The following is a 15,272-nucleotide window of genomic DNA, read 5'->3' as shown; positions in this document are numbered from 1 at the left end:
TGACCTGTGTAGCAGGTGCTGGACACTGGAGGAATGCTCCCCTTCTCAGTTGTTTAGGGCTTGTTTGTTTTTTTTTTTGTTTGTTTGTTTTTGGGGGTTCCCACCCCACACAGGGTTTAATTGTTGTTGGGTTTTTTGGTTCTCCTGTTCTGCTTGTCTTGACTGTTTTCTTTCAGTATTTAGTTCCAGACCTAGCTTAACAAATACCTGTTGCAAATCTAAAGTTGAATTATTCTATCTCTTCCTGTATTTGTTCTGTCTGTTAAGGATGTGAGCGCCTTACAGATGATGTATTTGTACAGCTGTTAGTATTCCATTATGCAGATACAACTGCATGTGTGGAGGGGGGAGCTGGTGGCATTGATGTATTCAGTGTGATTGAACAACAGTGGCACTTTCTATTTTTTCAATTAGCAGACCCATTGCTCTAAACAACTGTGGAGCGAAGGATCCACCTTACGCAGTGAACTTCCTGGGACACTGCACTCAGATATTTCATGCTGGCATGGTACACCTCTGCTAGGTAAGACCTGGTGGTGTTGTCCATTTTTCTCTCTCCTTACATATAGGCAGAGTTGATTTGTGGTATGGAACAGTATCACAAGTATGCTGGCAGAATGTGGAAAATCTATTGTTGGCTTAGCCTATTTTTGCATGTAATCCAGGAGCCTGAACCACATTTATAATGCTTGCAATTAAAGGCTGACAAGGTGGCTGCCTGTCATCCTAACAGGAGTCCCCAAAAGCTTAAGGAATGGTATAAATCGTACATCTAAGTATAATCCTGACAAGATGCTTGCCAGTCTGGATTGAAATGGCTTGAGTTATGTTCTTCCTAATCATTCTGTGGACTGGCATAGGCTGAGATAGCAAGTGATATCCTGCTTTGCTACTGACTGAGGTCAGTCCTGGTTTAAAAACTCGAATGGTTAACATAGATGCTGAGAATCAAATAATTGTATTTGTTGATTTCTGCTGCATTCATAAGGTGTTTGTATTTCCCTGCACCACCACTGACAGACACATATTGCAGGGCCACAGAGCTGCAGAGTGCATTTGGGATTTTATAGACCAAGTGTTTCTTCCAGAGTAAGCTGGTACAACACAGTGTCTGTTCTCACACAAACTATAAAATCCTCAAACGTAATTCTGTGCCATATTGGCGTACATGGAAGAAGATGTTGCTTGACTGCACATGCTCCTTATAAGAGCACTCTGCTGCTCTGAAAGGGCTGTTTCAGTGGGCCAATTTAGTGTTCTTGCAGCTTGCTGCAATATCAAAATCCAGCCACAAATAAGGCAGACATTCTCAGCTTGCACCAATCAACTGCTGATACAAAAAAAATGTATTTCCCAGCCCTCTCTGCCACACAAAACAATTCCCTACAACAAAGCTGTCCTATGTGGAAGTTTCTATAATCCAACTGATGAAAAATCCTCATCCCGAGGTGCTGCAGATTCTCCATCTACAAAATATGTTAAAGCCACATAACCTAACCCTTTCGTGCCAAGGTGGAAGCTGCCTTATTGTAGATCTGTATTCGGTTGGTCTACTTCTTTATTATTTTAGACTTAGACAAAAACTGATATGTGACTAAAGCCAACTTTACCAACGACAGCCAGTCTTCACACTTGTCTCTCTTAACAGATGCTCTGGCCTTGGAAACCTCATGCTTAAATAACTCTCCTGTGCACGGATGGGATCAGCCTTGTAGAACGAGCTTTGGCAGCTACGCATTTGAAAGGTGCAATCTGGGACATGCATCCACCTCAGATGTGACATCAGTGGGGTGCCAGTAAGATGGCAGAAAACTTCTTTGGAGTCTAAGGTGGAACAGTCCACCAAATCTGGCAGGGTCCAAGGGAAAGCTGTATCCCCAGCACATGCTTGAGTTCAACAGCAGGAAGTCTTTCATAGGAAATACTGGACACTGGGTGGTCAGCTGACAGTGATGCTTTGCTTCTATGCACAAAAGTAATATTAAAAGTTTTTACTGAAACTGTTGGTATGACCACTCTCAAATATGGTGATGGTATTTCCATTTCATGCTGGAGAACTGAGGCATGATGTAGGCATTCTTGTGTCTGTGTTCAGTATTTAACTCACAACTGACATTCCCATATAGGAGCCAAAATCCTGTTGGCTTTGAGGAGTCATATCTTTTTTTGCCGAGTTTAGAGCAGGAGTTCTGAGGTCTTTGCTTATCAAAGCTGCCTCCTTAGATCTTTAAATTGAGATTGAACTGCTTAAGATTATGAAAGCTAACTAAATATTGTCAGTGAATATTTTAAAAGAGAAGGATGTTCCTGAAGATGCAGAGGCAGGCAGTCTGCAGCAAAAAAAACCACTCTGCAGTTCTTGAAGCTTTTGCCACTAGTTTTCTGTAGAATTGTGCAGTGTGGAGGAGGTTGGGAGAAGGGACTGGTGGTGGTTCTTTCTGTTTGGGGGAGGAGGGATTGATGTAAGTGGTGAATTTGTCTTTCTCTGAGAGACCAGCTGTCTGACTATACAGATAGTGGTGACTTCAGTTGTTATGTGCTTAAGGAAAATGGGCAATGTATCTCACTGTTGTTTGGGCAACATGCAAATAAAATGTGTATTGCCAGGTGGAAAATATGCTCTGCTGGTAACTATACTGATGCAGACCTTCCTGTTTCCATTACAATGATGGACTCTTCACTTACTGAGGTGAGTGCCGTCTCTGGTGTCCCAGATGTGGTTTCAAATGGGTTCAAGTATTTAGTGCCCTACTTGGACCCAGATCCAGATTGAGCAGCTATAAATTAGCACTGCTCCAAGGTGAATGGAGCTGGCATCTGTCAGTAGGGTGCTGTGATGTCTTGTTCTGTGTGGGGTAGTCCCTTTTATTTGGGCACACTTCTGGAATACTGTAGTTACAGACCTAAATGTCTTGATGTTTGTCTGGACCATGCTTTTATCTGGGGACTATTTTAAATGTGGTTTCAAGGCTTGAGACAGTGTTTCTGCAGTAATATTCAGTTTGCTAGGGAAGTCTCTGCTCTTTTTACCCACCTGCAAGAAGCCACAGGATGCTTTTGTTGTGAGTGCTGCCTTTCTCTGCACTTTCTCCCACCATTATTGTGTAACAGCTGACAAATGATATTTTTCCTGTATGAAAGCTTTCCTTCAGCTGGTGTGCTAGATATGCCTTCACTGCTGTATTGAATCCTGCATCTACAGCTTGAGCTGTCAGTTGGTTTTCTCATGGCAACAGCAAGATGAGCTGCAGCTCAGCACACCTTGTTTTGCTCTGTGCTCAGTGCCATAATACTCACTGTTGAATTCTAGACCTCAACCCTGCCACGTAAGGCTTCTAATTAGCTTTACAAACCCCAGTATTGATGGTGGTGGTGATGATGGAAGAATATTGCCCCAGTATTGATGTTGGTGGTGATGATGGAGGAATATTGGTCAGTGTTTTCTGTGAACCTGGAAATAACCTTTGCAGGCAACCTCAGACCTACCCTCGCTGGTGTGTGGCACCTGCAGCAGTGGTCTGGTTGTAGTGGCAAATCAAGGCAGCAAGTGCAGTGAGGATAAAAAGTAAAAGTGGTGGGGGCTACCTGTGGTTTCAGCATACTGCTCTGTTGGGGTAGAGCGGGTAAGGAACTTACCTAGCTTGTGCTGCTATTACTTAAGCTACCTTGAAAAGGATAATCTTAAGGGCTCTCTCTTTATCTGGTCCTTCTGGAAAGTCACAGCCTTGCAAAGGTGCTTGAAATGCCTGTATTTCATTGCTTGTGAGCTTTCTGTAATTCCAGCTGGGCTCAGAAATGTCACTTTTCCATTTTTCTTTTTCAATATATAAAATTTCTGTGTGACTATTTTAGAGGGGGAAAATTAAGATGTTAAACCTTGTCCCAGAGAAAAAGCAAACAGGCTGTGTCCAGTATCTGTTCTAGAAATTGTCATGTGCACCAAAATTTGAATGCCTTTGTTTAATAGGAAAAGACTCCCTAGGTGTTTTATCTTTTTTTTGTTAAACTGTGTTTGCAGATATGTTTGAGCAGATTGAGCCCTTCAGTATGTAACTAACTCAAATTGTCTTGTCTAAGTGTTGTCACTGTAGGAGTTTAGGGGCTACTTAATAAAGGAGCTCTTGTGAGAGCTGGATGAAGCTTGGGCTTTTTAGACTGGTTTTCTTTTATAAATGTGAAAGTCGTATCACAATCTTGGAAGGCCTACCAGCTGTTTTTTAATGTTAATGCTTGTTTGGGAGGAGTTATACAAGACTGTGGCCAGAATTTGTCTGCTGTGATAGAGGATCCTTGGATTATTACACTACTCAAAAGGATTGAGGGGGGAGAAAAAGTAATTAGGATTGTACTGCAGGATCTTCTGTGACACAATCCTTTTGTTAGGAAAAAGAACCATTCTCTAATGCTTTGTACAAACAGATTTTACTAGAAAATTCTGAATGTGGGGGTTTATTCTTGTTGTTTTTTGTCTTTAAGTGTACCCTGTGCAGTCCATGGGAGCTCACAATCTTAATAGTCTGTATGGACTTTAAAAAATGAATTGAGGATTTTCCTTCATTGGAAACAGAAACCACTGACCATGCGATTATCTGGGGAGCGAGAGGGCATGTACAATAATGTATCACTTTAGTCAGTTCCAGGTGATGCAAGATTTTTCTTGTTTGTGTGGGGGGGTGTGTGTGTTTTAAAAGCCCTTCAGATTTCTTTTGTTTTCATTCCAACATGCTCTTAATTTTCACCTTCTTTCCCCTATATTCCTGTAGACCTAATGGCCTGAACAGGGTAACTGCAATGCTGTACTTCTATTATTTAATAATAGATAATTTAAATAAGTATAAAAATAGTCTGGATTTGCATTAGAGGAAACATCCGGCAGGTCAGGGCAAGGCTCTGAGTGCAGTTGAGCTCTGATGGGTGGTGGAGAGGAGAGAGAAGGCACGTAATCATGCTGGGATAAGTCAGTTGCTCCTGGAAGTGACTGGGGGCCTTGGTTACCTTCTTTTCAACTTTGCTAGGTTTCCTGGGTCCTCTGAGGATGTTTGATGAGGAAGAGAAAAGATACTAGAACATAGATGATCACTTGCTGATATGTGGTGTTTTGGGTTTTTTTCTGCTGTCCCTGCCTTGACTTCAATAGTGCTCTTGGATACTTGATGTGTAGGGAGCTACCCAAAGCTGTCTAGCTTCATACCTTCTCTGCTTGGAAATAGGTTTGGTGTGTTTTGTGTTGTGGTTTCTTTTTTTCTCTATTCATCAGTCCTCTTGAGCAATGGGTGAAGTTCATCATGAACCATTACTGACTCAACCCTTTAAAACTCTGTTTCACCCTGTATGTTTGCCCATAAAGAGAGACCAATCTATCAATTGACTTAAGCATGCTGGAGTTACCTAGGGTGAAATGAGGTACCCGTTCAGCATCTCCCTTGCCATATTAAAAGACTTAAGAGGATGTTGGTTTTGCCTGTGATGTGATAAGACTCTGGTCCAGAACCACACTGTAGTGGCTAAAGGAACATGAGAATAAGTACACACCAGCTTTTAACTGCTGAGTGCCTTTCTGCTCTTTGCATACAAAGGAAGAAGCCTTGAAGGCTTTTGAAGTGGCTATGTAATTGTTATATATAATATTGAAAACTAGTGTCACTCAAAGACAGACACTAAAATGTACTACACAACACCCAAGTTTTCTGCATAATGAATCATCTGCTTGGTCAAGCTGTTAACAGTAACACTTTTATTTACTTAAATGAGTCTGACATCTATAACTGAGCAAAGCTCTGTGCACCTCACTTGGGGGGTTGGAGGTCAAGACCTTGAAAATGGATATTTCTTGATGCACAGCATTAAGATAAAACAGTGGTACAGTAACACATACATTGGTCACTTGAAAATGTGCATTAGAAGCAAAACATGAAGTCAGGAACCAAAATACATCTCTAAGTATGATATTCCTGAGATAAGATTTCTGCAGAAACATTGTTATTGCTCCTAATGACGACAATGTGCTAAGCTACGTATTGTATGTATGTGTGGCTTTAGACTAGCAGATGAGTCTGCATGCACTTGCCATCTAGTCCTTCACTGCTGAAATAACTTAGGCACAGCTGGGGAAATTACTTAAACTTTGTTATACAAATCTTCTACTCGCATGGCAACCCTTTCCCTGATACTAATTCTTCTCTGTTTCCATCAAGATTGACTGTGCAGAGCCAACACTACCAGCCAGTCTGATCCCATCCAGGTCAGGTTCTAAGCAAGCCTTTAAAAGGCTTTATCAAGATTTTATAATAAGGATGAGTATCTGAAATATATTTGTTTTGGCAGTGATCACTTAACTTCACCCCCGGAAGTTCTTACACCCTCTTTGGAAAGCACTGCACCAATAACAGGTAAGCCCTTAATTTGGGGCACAGATACATGAACACTTTGCACTGAAAGTCTTGGAAATAGATACACTCAAGTCTATGCATTTACTGAAAAGTAAGAGTTCTGCCTTCTGTTGCCTGATGTTATAGGCTGCCTTGTTATGGAGGAAAAACCACCCAAGGGCTCACACAAAAAAGAGGAAGATGTGCTGACTTCTGTAGCAATGGAGAAAAACAACGATAAGGATCCAGCTGGTCCTGTAGCAGGTACAGTAACTGCCGCAGCGCACTGGCACTCATGCTGTGAGGAAATAGCTTGCTCCCAGTGCAGTTTTGAAGTGAGGAAGCTGAGGAAGAAAAATAACCTGTGGATTTCTATTTTTGCCTGCAAGTGCTCTCAACCCTCCCTGAAACTCTGAGTAGGAATAAGGCTTTACCTACTTACAGACGGCCAGTGGCCTACAGCACTGCAGGATGTGAACATAAAATCACTTGGTGAAGTCCTGATGCTTGCTCAGCTGACAGAACATTGTGTGGGTAGTAAACCCTAGGCAGTTCTGGGAGGGGAGAGAATATTTTCATGTTTCTTTAAAAGTTTGACACATAGCTAGACTAAATAATGCTCTCCTCTCTTTCAAAACTGATGTTCAGCGCACGAGAAGCAGGGATAGGTCAAGAGGAGAGATGAGGATAGAGGCCTTTGTGTATGGTTCTGTCTTCTGCTATAGCTTTAAACACCCAGAGGAATTATTACCAGATTTGATAGTGCTTCTTTCACTTAAAGTTTTTAAAAAAACTCGACTACGCATATGCTGTGTAGGTTTAAGCTATTTTTAAAAAAAATCTGAATAAGCAGCACAGGATGTGTGTGCTTGTTTGTAACCATTTTTTAACCTTTACCTAAATACAAGACTCTTTGTTGTCACTTCTTGTTTGGTTTTGTTTCTTTCTTTAGTACTATCTTCCTGACATCTAATTCAGTCCCTTCACTTAAATGTGTTTTCTTTCTACTAATTTGCCTCTGCAGTTAATTTTCATATGTGGTCTAGGTGCCTTTGGCAAGGAGGAAACAGATATGCAAAACAGATAAGAATCCAAACAGCTTTAGAGTCTGAGATCCTGTTGCACACCTCTGAATAGAAAGTTTCTAGTATTAAAATGGAGATGCTGAATCTCCACTTGTGGTTTTTGCTAGTACAACACAATGTCTTCTAAAGGTGTTTGGGGGTCCGGTCAGATATGCAGGGCTGCTGCAGCAACCAGCAGTGACAAAAGGGAGTGCTAAGCAGAAGTTGTTATTAATGTGAAGGCTAAAAAGAAAAAGCACTTCAAATCTGAAGCTGGTGGTTGTTGTGCCATTTCTTTGATTTGCATCTTTGTGGGGGTGTGTGACTACATCAACAGCCAAAAAAAGAAAAATCCTAGATAATCTAAAAGGTATAAATCGCTACCAGAGTTACTGCCACACAAGAAACTAGTGTGACTCTCAGGCTTTAAGTTTCTTAAATATCTTCCTTTTTAAATCTTTTTGACTGTCTTTCTGGAGGTTATTTTTGCCTGCTTTAAAACTTGTCTAAATTGCAGTACTTGAAACTGTGTTGCATTTGATCTAGCATCATCAGTTCCTGAACTCAGTTCATTACCACTCATCTGGCAAAGAGTTCTTTGGTTGGCTCTACCAGCACCTTGCTAGTTCAGCTTTTACGTACAAAGGACAGCCCAAGTGTCAGACTATGTTCAAAGCTCATGGACATCTGAAATACCACAACTGTATGCATTTCATGACCTGCTTATACTCGAGCTCCTCTGAAACAGCAGCTGAAGTAGCATCTATTTCTTGACTTCATCTGATATTCCGTAACATGAAAAGATAGTTACAAAGACTCATCACTTCTCCTGTTAGTTTGTGCATGGGATTTTTTTACATATTTCTCTACTTACAGAATTACAAATAAAAATCAATTATGAAGTCTCTAAGTAGCAAACAAACAAAACACCCCCATGCTGACAGCAAAATAATGAAATTCATTTATCAAAAGGAATATTACTGTAACTCTTGCAACTTCAACTACAGCAACTACAACCAGGAGTAATAATCTCACTTGCAGACTTGTAACACTTCTTATTGGGATTCTTTTCAAGTCAAACAATTATCATCCCACTTCTTCCTTTATGTATTTATAGTGCTCTTTGCTGCTGCCTCTCCTTGTTAATGTACTCTCCTGTCATTTGCTTAAATTTCTTTTAGTCTTGTTGGTCCACAGCTAGTACCCTGCATGTTGGAGGCTTACTTTGTTTTTATCGTTACATTTGGTTTATGGAATGTTTCTCCCCAGGAGCAGAGCTGGCCAAGATGGAATTCTGCCCTGTGATGGAAGAACACAAAACTGCATTTCAAAATCTTTTAAAACAAGAGCTGGTAAGAGTCCTGGTGACAGTGAGACATAGAACTAGCTGTGCAGTGACAAAGAAAAATATTGCAGGAGGGGACAGGCCCCTCCAGTGGTGGTGTGGCTGTCCCCTTGCTGACGTACTCTCTGATATGCCTTTAGGAGGTGGACCAGGAAAAGAAAAATAATAAAGAGCAGAGAGAGGAAGCACCAGCTGTGGTTCCTAGTAGGAAAGGTAAGACGTTTTTGCTTAACGCACTTGTGTAACTCACTGGAGTGCATGTCTTGGTCACCGGGTGAAAAACTGTAAAGAGGTACAGAGAGCCGCCTGCCCCACACCAAGTTCTATGAGGAGTTTGTGTTTTAAGGAATAATAGCTGCAGTTAGAGATCAAAATGGATTAGCAGCAAGAGAAGGAAAATGTTACTGTGCAAAATCTGCTTCTCTGATTTCTACTGATACTGATCTAACCAACTCTGTTTTTCCTTTAGACAGAAGGGAAAATTTCTTAGGAGCTGGGATATTTTGAAACAATTCTGGCATGCCTGCTCTCCACATAGATTTGTAAAGCAGCATCCTCTGTGCTAGCTAGAGCTTGGGATAGTGTGATATAGACAAGTAGGATGATGTTTCTACTGAACTGTGCTTAGATATCTGTTCTTATAGTCACCTCACCTTTTACCTTTGGAGTTCACTAAAAGGTGGTTATGTAACATCTTGAACCTATGGGCTGGGGATTTAAGCGAAAACCTATAGTTAATGACTCCTGTACTAATTAGATGTCAGTTGAAGGAACAAGTGACAGTGCTGTGCTGTCTTACTGATACTCTAATATACTCTGAGGTATACAAGTTGTTTTCATTGGCAGGAGTTGACACTGGAAATCTTCATCAGTGGCTTCAGTTGAAGCTTAAAAGGATTTCACAGGCTGTTTTTGGGGGGCTGTTTTTTCACTTTTGGCTGAGAACTTTTTTTTGTTTATTCTCAGGGAGTTCACCCACTGCAGGTGGCATTAAAGGAGATAAAACAAAGCAAAAGGAGCCGTAAGTATTCCAGTTTTCAATGATCACCTGCAGGTATGAATTTAAAGCTGCAGCCTGTTACATGATTTCTTTTTCTTATCTTAACAGTGACTCCCCTAATGAGAAAGAAGTGGAGGTAAATCTTGACTGCTTGTATCCTTAAGTATCTTGGACAACAGAGATCTTGTAGATAAGCCCTGATTAATATCTTTTCCTATGTGAAACAAGGATGCTGCATAGCTTAAACTGGATGTATTTCTGTATGTTGGCTTCTGAAATCTGTCCTTCCAAGCCCAATGGAAATTTTGGAAGGGATGAATTAGGAAAAGGTGGAAATCTGCAAAACTGAACAAAAGACTTGTCCCTACTGAAACATTTGATTGCAAGCTTGAAGGAGCATAGCTGTGGCCTCCTTCCAGGCAGAATGTGCTGTTTTAAGATAGTTTTGTCAAAAGATGCAGATGGCATGTGGCATGCTGCCAGGATATCACCTATTCTGGCTGCAGATTATTTCCCCTATCACTACAGATGGGAAGACTGGCTTTTGGGCAGTGTGCTATGTTTGCTTGCTCTTCTGTATCTCTCCTATAACTTTGTTCATGGGGTACAGTCTCAAATGTTATGTCAGTATCCAAATCTCTTTTTTAAAAACTGTAACACTTGTATTATTCTGAAATCTCTTCTTCTCCCATAACAGGCTGAATTTCTGAGATTGTCTTTAGGTTTTAAATGTGACTTGTTTACCTTGGACAAGAGAGTGAAGCTTGAAGAAAGGTCCCGAGACTTGGCTGAAGAAAATTTGAAAAAGGAGATCACAAATGCTCTAAAAATGCTAGAGGTTAGTATTGGCCAAAGCTGGTAGGGTGGATGAGATGAACACATGCGAAAGTGTCTCTCTTAATATGGCTCTTTTAAAGATGCATGTGTGTAATACACTAAGAGAATCTGAACAAAGTTCTTTAGTGATGCAGTTGAAATATGAGACTTAGTATTTGAGAGGTAACCTTCATCTGTGTGTATTGTGCACATAGGCAGTGGGGAATTCTTCTGTTGCACAAACATCTGGCAAGAACCCCTGTCTTCAGCTGATTTTATGCTAGGTCAGCTGAAGTTTCTGCATGTATACAGTTCTGTATCTGAGGATGCTGACCTTGTGACTGTGTGGGCCTGAACACAACTCTTCAGTATCATCAGTTGGGTTCACCCTTCTTTCTCTACTAATATCTCACACCAGTTTTTTTTCCAATATGCCTCTTAGGCTTTAGTTCCTTTGTGTGAAGAAGATAATCAAGCACAGGAGGTTGTTAAGAAGTTGCAGAAAAGCTTGCAGTTCCTTAGCCAGTATGCAGCACGAGTTGCCAGTAGAGCAGAGATGTTGGGAGCTATTAATCAGGTAACTGTTTTAATGTGAAAGTATTTTGTATAAAGTTAAAAGCTTCTAGATGTAAAGGGATAGCAGTCTCTGTTTGGTAGGCTTCTGTTTGCAGAACTAGACTTGGGAATCTTGTGTATGTGATGCAGACTGACCAGTACAGCTTAATCCTGGTTTCTCTTCTCAGATCCCTGTTTGTGTTATTATAAGGAATCCCAGGCACTGAGAGCAGCCACATTGCACTAGCATTGTGCAAAAACACATGACAGAAATAGGGTCCTGATTTAAAACAAAAAAGGCCCAAAAATATTAAAAATAATTTGCAGCAATCTATACAGTAGAGAGCACAAGAATGCAATGTGCTAACAGTAGTCTTAATGATTTAATGCTGTTTCAGTTTGTTATGGAAAGGGCAGTTAATAAGCTAACTCTATGGAAATTTACAAAGGCCTACTCAAATGTTATGTGTAATTGTGTATGATGCCAAAGAACAACATGAAAATATGACTTGGCAATACTAGCAAATCCGTGGTGGCAGCTGAGACTGTAGATCAGAGAAAGATGAGGAGGAGTTGCAAGGGCTCAGAAAATGAAGACTTCTTTTAGAATAAAAGTAATTACTGGAGAAATTAGACCTGTGTAACTTGGGCATGTGTTGTAAACTTTGAAAGGGTGAACAAATACAAGAATGTCACATCACAATGATACAAGAAGAGTGCAGATGGTTAAAGGTGGAGGTGGGGGGAAGTCTTAAACTCTAAACGTGATGCAGCTCTTCAAAGAGTTGCTTCTTTTTTTTTCCTACTGCTGTTGCCCTTACTCTGTTAGGAGAGTCGTGTCAGCAAAGCTGTGGAAGTAATGATCCAACATGTGGAAAACCTTAAGCGAATGTATGCAAAAGAACATGCAGAACTTGAGGAGCTGAAACAGGTCCTGCTCCAGAATGAGAGGACCTTTAGTACTCTTGGAGATCAAGGTAACTAAGAAAAGCTGCTTTGTTGTCTTTCTAGCACCTGCCAGAGAGACCCTTAAAGTTGAAGCATAATATTTTAAGTGGAGGGATTATTATTACTGCTGTGTCTCCTTTCCTAAAAACAGAGGAAAAATTAGCAATTTACTAACAGTATTAGAAACAACTGTCTGAAATTAGATTTGTATGTAAACTGTCATGGATCTCGGGGTGGGGGGAGCAACATTGCAAGTATGTAGTAGCATTCTGGCTTTTAGAAAAGTGTATTGTGCATGGTGGTGACAATCTTATTCAATGTGAGGAATAAATTTGGGTGCTTGTTCACACTGGAGCATTCCCAGTAGCTATTTCCAGGTAGCTGAGCTTTGCCCCCTGCAGATGCTTCCTGCTGTTTTCTAAATATGAATTACAGACTCCTTAAGTGCAGGTGCTCTGAATTTCCCCCTCTAAGCAGATGGTACAGTGGTCAGGTTTTCAAATGGCACTGTGCGCTTGTGGCTTTGCCTAAGAAGTACTAAATTCTTCTGAACAATAGAGAATGTATTTTAAAACCAGAAAGGGCAGTGTTACACACTAGTAAAATCCTCACAGGAGGCTTCTGAATCCCAGGCTATTCCTTCCTGACTGTAAAAGACTGTCCCGTAACAGGACACTTGATAATAAAAGAATACATTTAATGATAACAGAAGCTGATGCTTGTAGAGGATGTATAATGTGTGAATATTATTAACATCTAATGAAATAGCATTTTCCTGAAATCTCATTTCTGCTTTCTGAGAGTACTCTGATACACTCTTTGCTTAAACAGACACTGCAGAAAGTCAGACCTTTAGTTGCACATAAGGCTTACTGCATTCCTATAAGCCTTTCTGATGTTTGATCTCTTCACAGATGAATCTACGAATAAAAAGCTACCAAATTCTTTTAACTTTAAGGTAATGGCCCTTACAGACTAAGATGAAATTTCAAGTATGTTTTTAAGTGCATCTGTGCTTGTGTTTTTCGCTTTGTCATGTGCTGGTGCTCTGCTACATGCTTGACTTGGTGGTTTTCTGTGTCAGACATGGGCTGATGTCATCAAGCATGAGGATATATTTTTCAATCACCTTTACCTTCCACCATCAACCCAAGTGAACTGCATGTGGTCCCACTCCAGCTTCTATGAAAGCTTTATTTTCTGAAAGGGCTGTGCTGTGATGCAGTGGTTAAGAAATATTGCTCACGTGTGGTTCTCTCATTGGGGTTACAGACAAAGGGTTTAGCACAGAAAGATAAAAAAATAGACAGGAGCAATTCAAATTGACTGTAGGAATTCCTGTGAGCACCATTAGAGAAATTTAGACACATTCATTTTTGGTATTTTGCTGGAAGCTGTATAGCCAGCCTTACCTCAGATGCTTGGTGGGGGGAAAAAAGTTAATGTGGAAGGATGCTGCTTTAAAGAATATGGTTTGGGCTGTGCTTCTGATTTGATTCTTCTTTGTGTCACTTCAGGCTACATATCCACATCTATTTTCTTTATACAGTTTGTATAAAAACAGATGGTGTTTTATGTGATCAGTGAGTAATCCAGTCATTCCTTGATAGTCAGTAATACCTCTTATTTGTATAGCCATCATCATCCCTCCGAAGAGTTAGCATTGCAACAGTGCCTAGGAGTACTGGAAATGCAGGAATTGGGTTGCCGCTGGTAAGTGAGGGTTCCCAGATGGTGAGGTGCTTTACTTTCTCAAAACTGGCTGGGCTGAGCTGTGAAAATGCAAATGCAGTAAGTGTGCCAAACTTCTTCTCTAGGCTCAGCTCCATGAACCCGATGGAGATGAACGAAGCGATAAATTCACCAGGAGATCAAGCAGTTGGTAAAGTTACTTGGGCATGTCTTTGAATAGGGTTAAGTTTTTTATTCAAATGGTGCCTGTATTAAGCAGCTTGTGGAGCATCTTGAGGTATAATAACATTTAGGCTGCATCTTTCACATTAATTTTATATGCTTCAATAGGTAATTGAGCCTTCATGACTAAATGTTACAGCTCTTTTTTAAAATTACCTCAACTGTCTTGCATTAGAACTACAGGATGAGAAATAGGTACCTGGTATTGATCGATTTGGTTTTTTTTTAAAAAAAATCAATTTTTAGCAACTGATTTTGAAACTTATTTGTCTAAGGCCTACTGAAATGAGTAGGCTGCTGCTAAATTTTGCATTTCCTGCTATATATCTGATAGGGAAATTAAGGCAAATTTTGTTTAAAATATCACAGGGGGCGACTAGGAGCAAAGCAACATGAGAAGCGTCCTTCACTACAGCGGTTCATTAGCACGTATTCCTGGGCAGAGTATGAAGATGAACATTCTGAAACAAAGTAAGTTCAACAGCAACCTCCTCTGAGGTGTGTGTGTGCAGGGTTGATTGTTTGTTTTTATTGAACTCCTGTCTGCCACCTGATCAGGGCTATAAAGTGAAGCTATTGTGAGCTCTGTCAAATTGAATGCTTGATGGAAAAGCTTTGGAACTGTCAATGCTTGCTTACAGAAATGAGCAGTTGGAAACACCTGCTGAAGTACAAGAACAACCATCCAGGAAGGAAAGCATCTCTGAAAAAGGAAAATATTCATCAAGATGGAACCTGGAGTCAGTGTAAGTTTTCTCACACCACTGTGAGGTAAAGCAATGTTTGGATGATGGACGTGGGAAGAGGAAGTAAAGCCATAGCCTTGGTTTGGTTGTTAATGCCAGGGAATCTTCCCACCGGGGATTCATTACTTATCCTAAATGTTGAGGTAAAGAGGAGCCTCCTGCTATGATCCCACCTCTTTTGGTTACCTGGTGATAGCTGTTATAGCTAGGCTACTAGGTCATGCTAACATGCACTCCTGCAGAAATGATGAAGGATTTGAGGCTTGTGCAAAACTTCCATCTTGATAACTAGTTGTGCCTTAGCGTGTGCCAAAGTTGCTGCTAACTCCAGACTACTCCAGCTAACCTCTCAGAATATCTCAAATCAAGGAAGAGTGCTGTCCTAAACGAGTACCCACTGGAAGCCCTTGCCTTACAAGAAAGGAGGTCTGCTGTCTCTGCAGAGAAACTGTTTATTCCATGTGAATATCCAGTGCTAAACCTCCACTGTGAGCTTTCCTGATGGAGGGGGAGATG

General features: G+C 40.7%; 1 protein-coding gene across 1 annotated transcript in view; it reads left to right on the top strand.

Moving 5' to 3' along the window:
- LRMP (lymphoid-restricted membrane protein) overlaps nucleotides 1-15,272 on the top strand; it is a 38,828-nt gene that overhangs the window by 22,764 nt on the left and 792 nt on the right. Inside the window, exons 18-30 of the mRNA XM_010087236.1 lie at nucleotides 6,516-6,632; nucleotides 8,702-8,784; nucleotides 8,918-8,990; nucleotides 9,744-9,798; nucleotides 9,886-9,913; nucleotides 10,475-10,615; nucleotides 11,036-11,170; nucleotides 11,978-12,125; nucleotides 13,011-13,054; nucleotides 13,732-13,809; nucleotides 13,914-13,978; nucleotides 14,380-14,481; nucleotides 14,652-14,756. Of these exons, the coding sequence (XP_010085538.1) occupies nucleotides 6,516-6,632; nucleotides 8,702-8,784; nucleotides 8,918-8,990; nucleotides 9,744-9,798; nucleotides 9,886-9,913; nucleotides 10,475-10,615; nucleotides 11,036-11,170; nucleotides 11,978-12,125; nucleotides 13,011-13,054; nucleotides 13,732-13,809; nucleotides 13,914-13,978; nucleotides 14,380-14,481; nucleotides 14,652-14,756 (1,174 nt within the window). The remainder of the gene's footprint in view (nucleotides 1-6,515; nucleotides 6,633-8,701; nucleotides 8,785-8,917; nucleotides 8,991-9,743; nucleotides 9,799-9,885; nucleotides 9,914-10,474; nucleotides 10,616-11,035; nucleotides 11,171-11,977; nucleotides 12,126-13,010; nucleotides 13,055-13,731; nucleotides 13,810-13,913; nucleotides 13,979-14,379; nucleotides 14,482-14,651; nucleotides 14,757-15,272) is intronic.

Source organism: Pterocles gutturalis, unplaced genomic scaffold, assembly GCF_000699245.1.
Source record: "Pterocles gutturalis isolate BGI_N339 unplaced genomic scaffold, ASM69924v1 scaffold931, whole genome shotgun sequence".
NCBI classification, from domain to species: domain Eukaryota; kingdom Metazoa; phylum Chordata; class Aves; order Pterocliformes; family Pteroclidae; genus Pterocles; species Pterocles gutturalis.
Note: the sequence above shows the minus strand (reverse complement) of the source record. Positions and strands in the feature narration are given on the sequence as shown.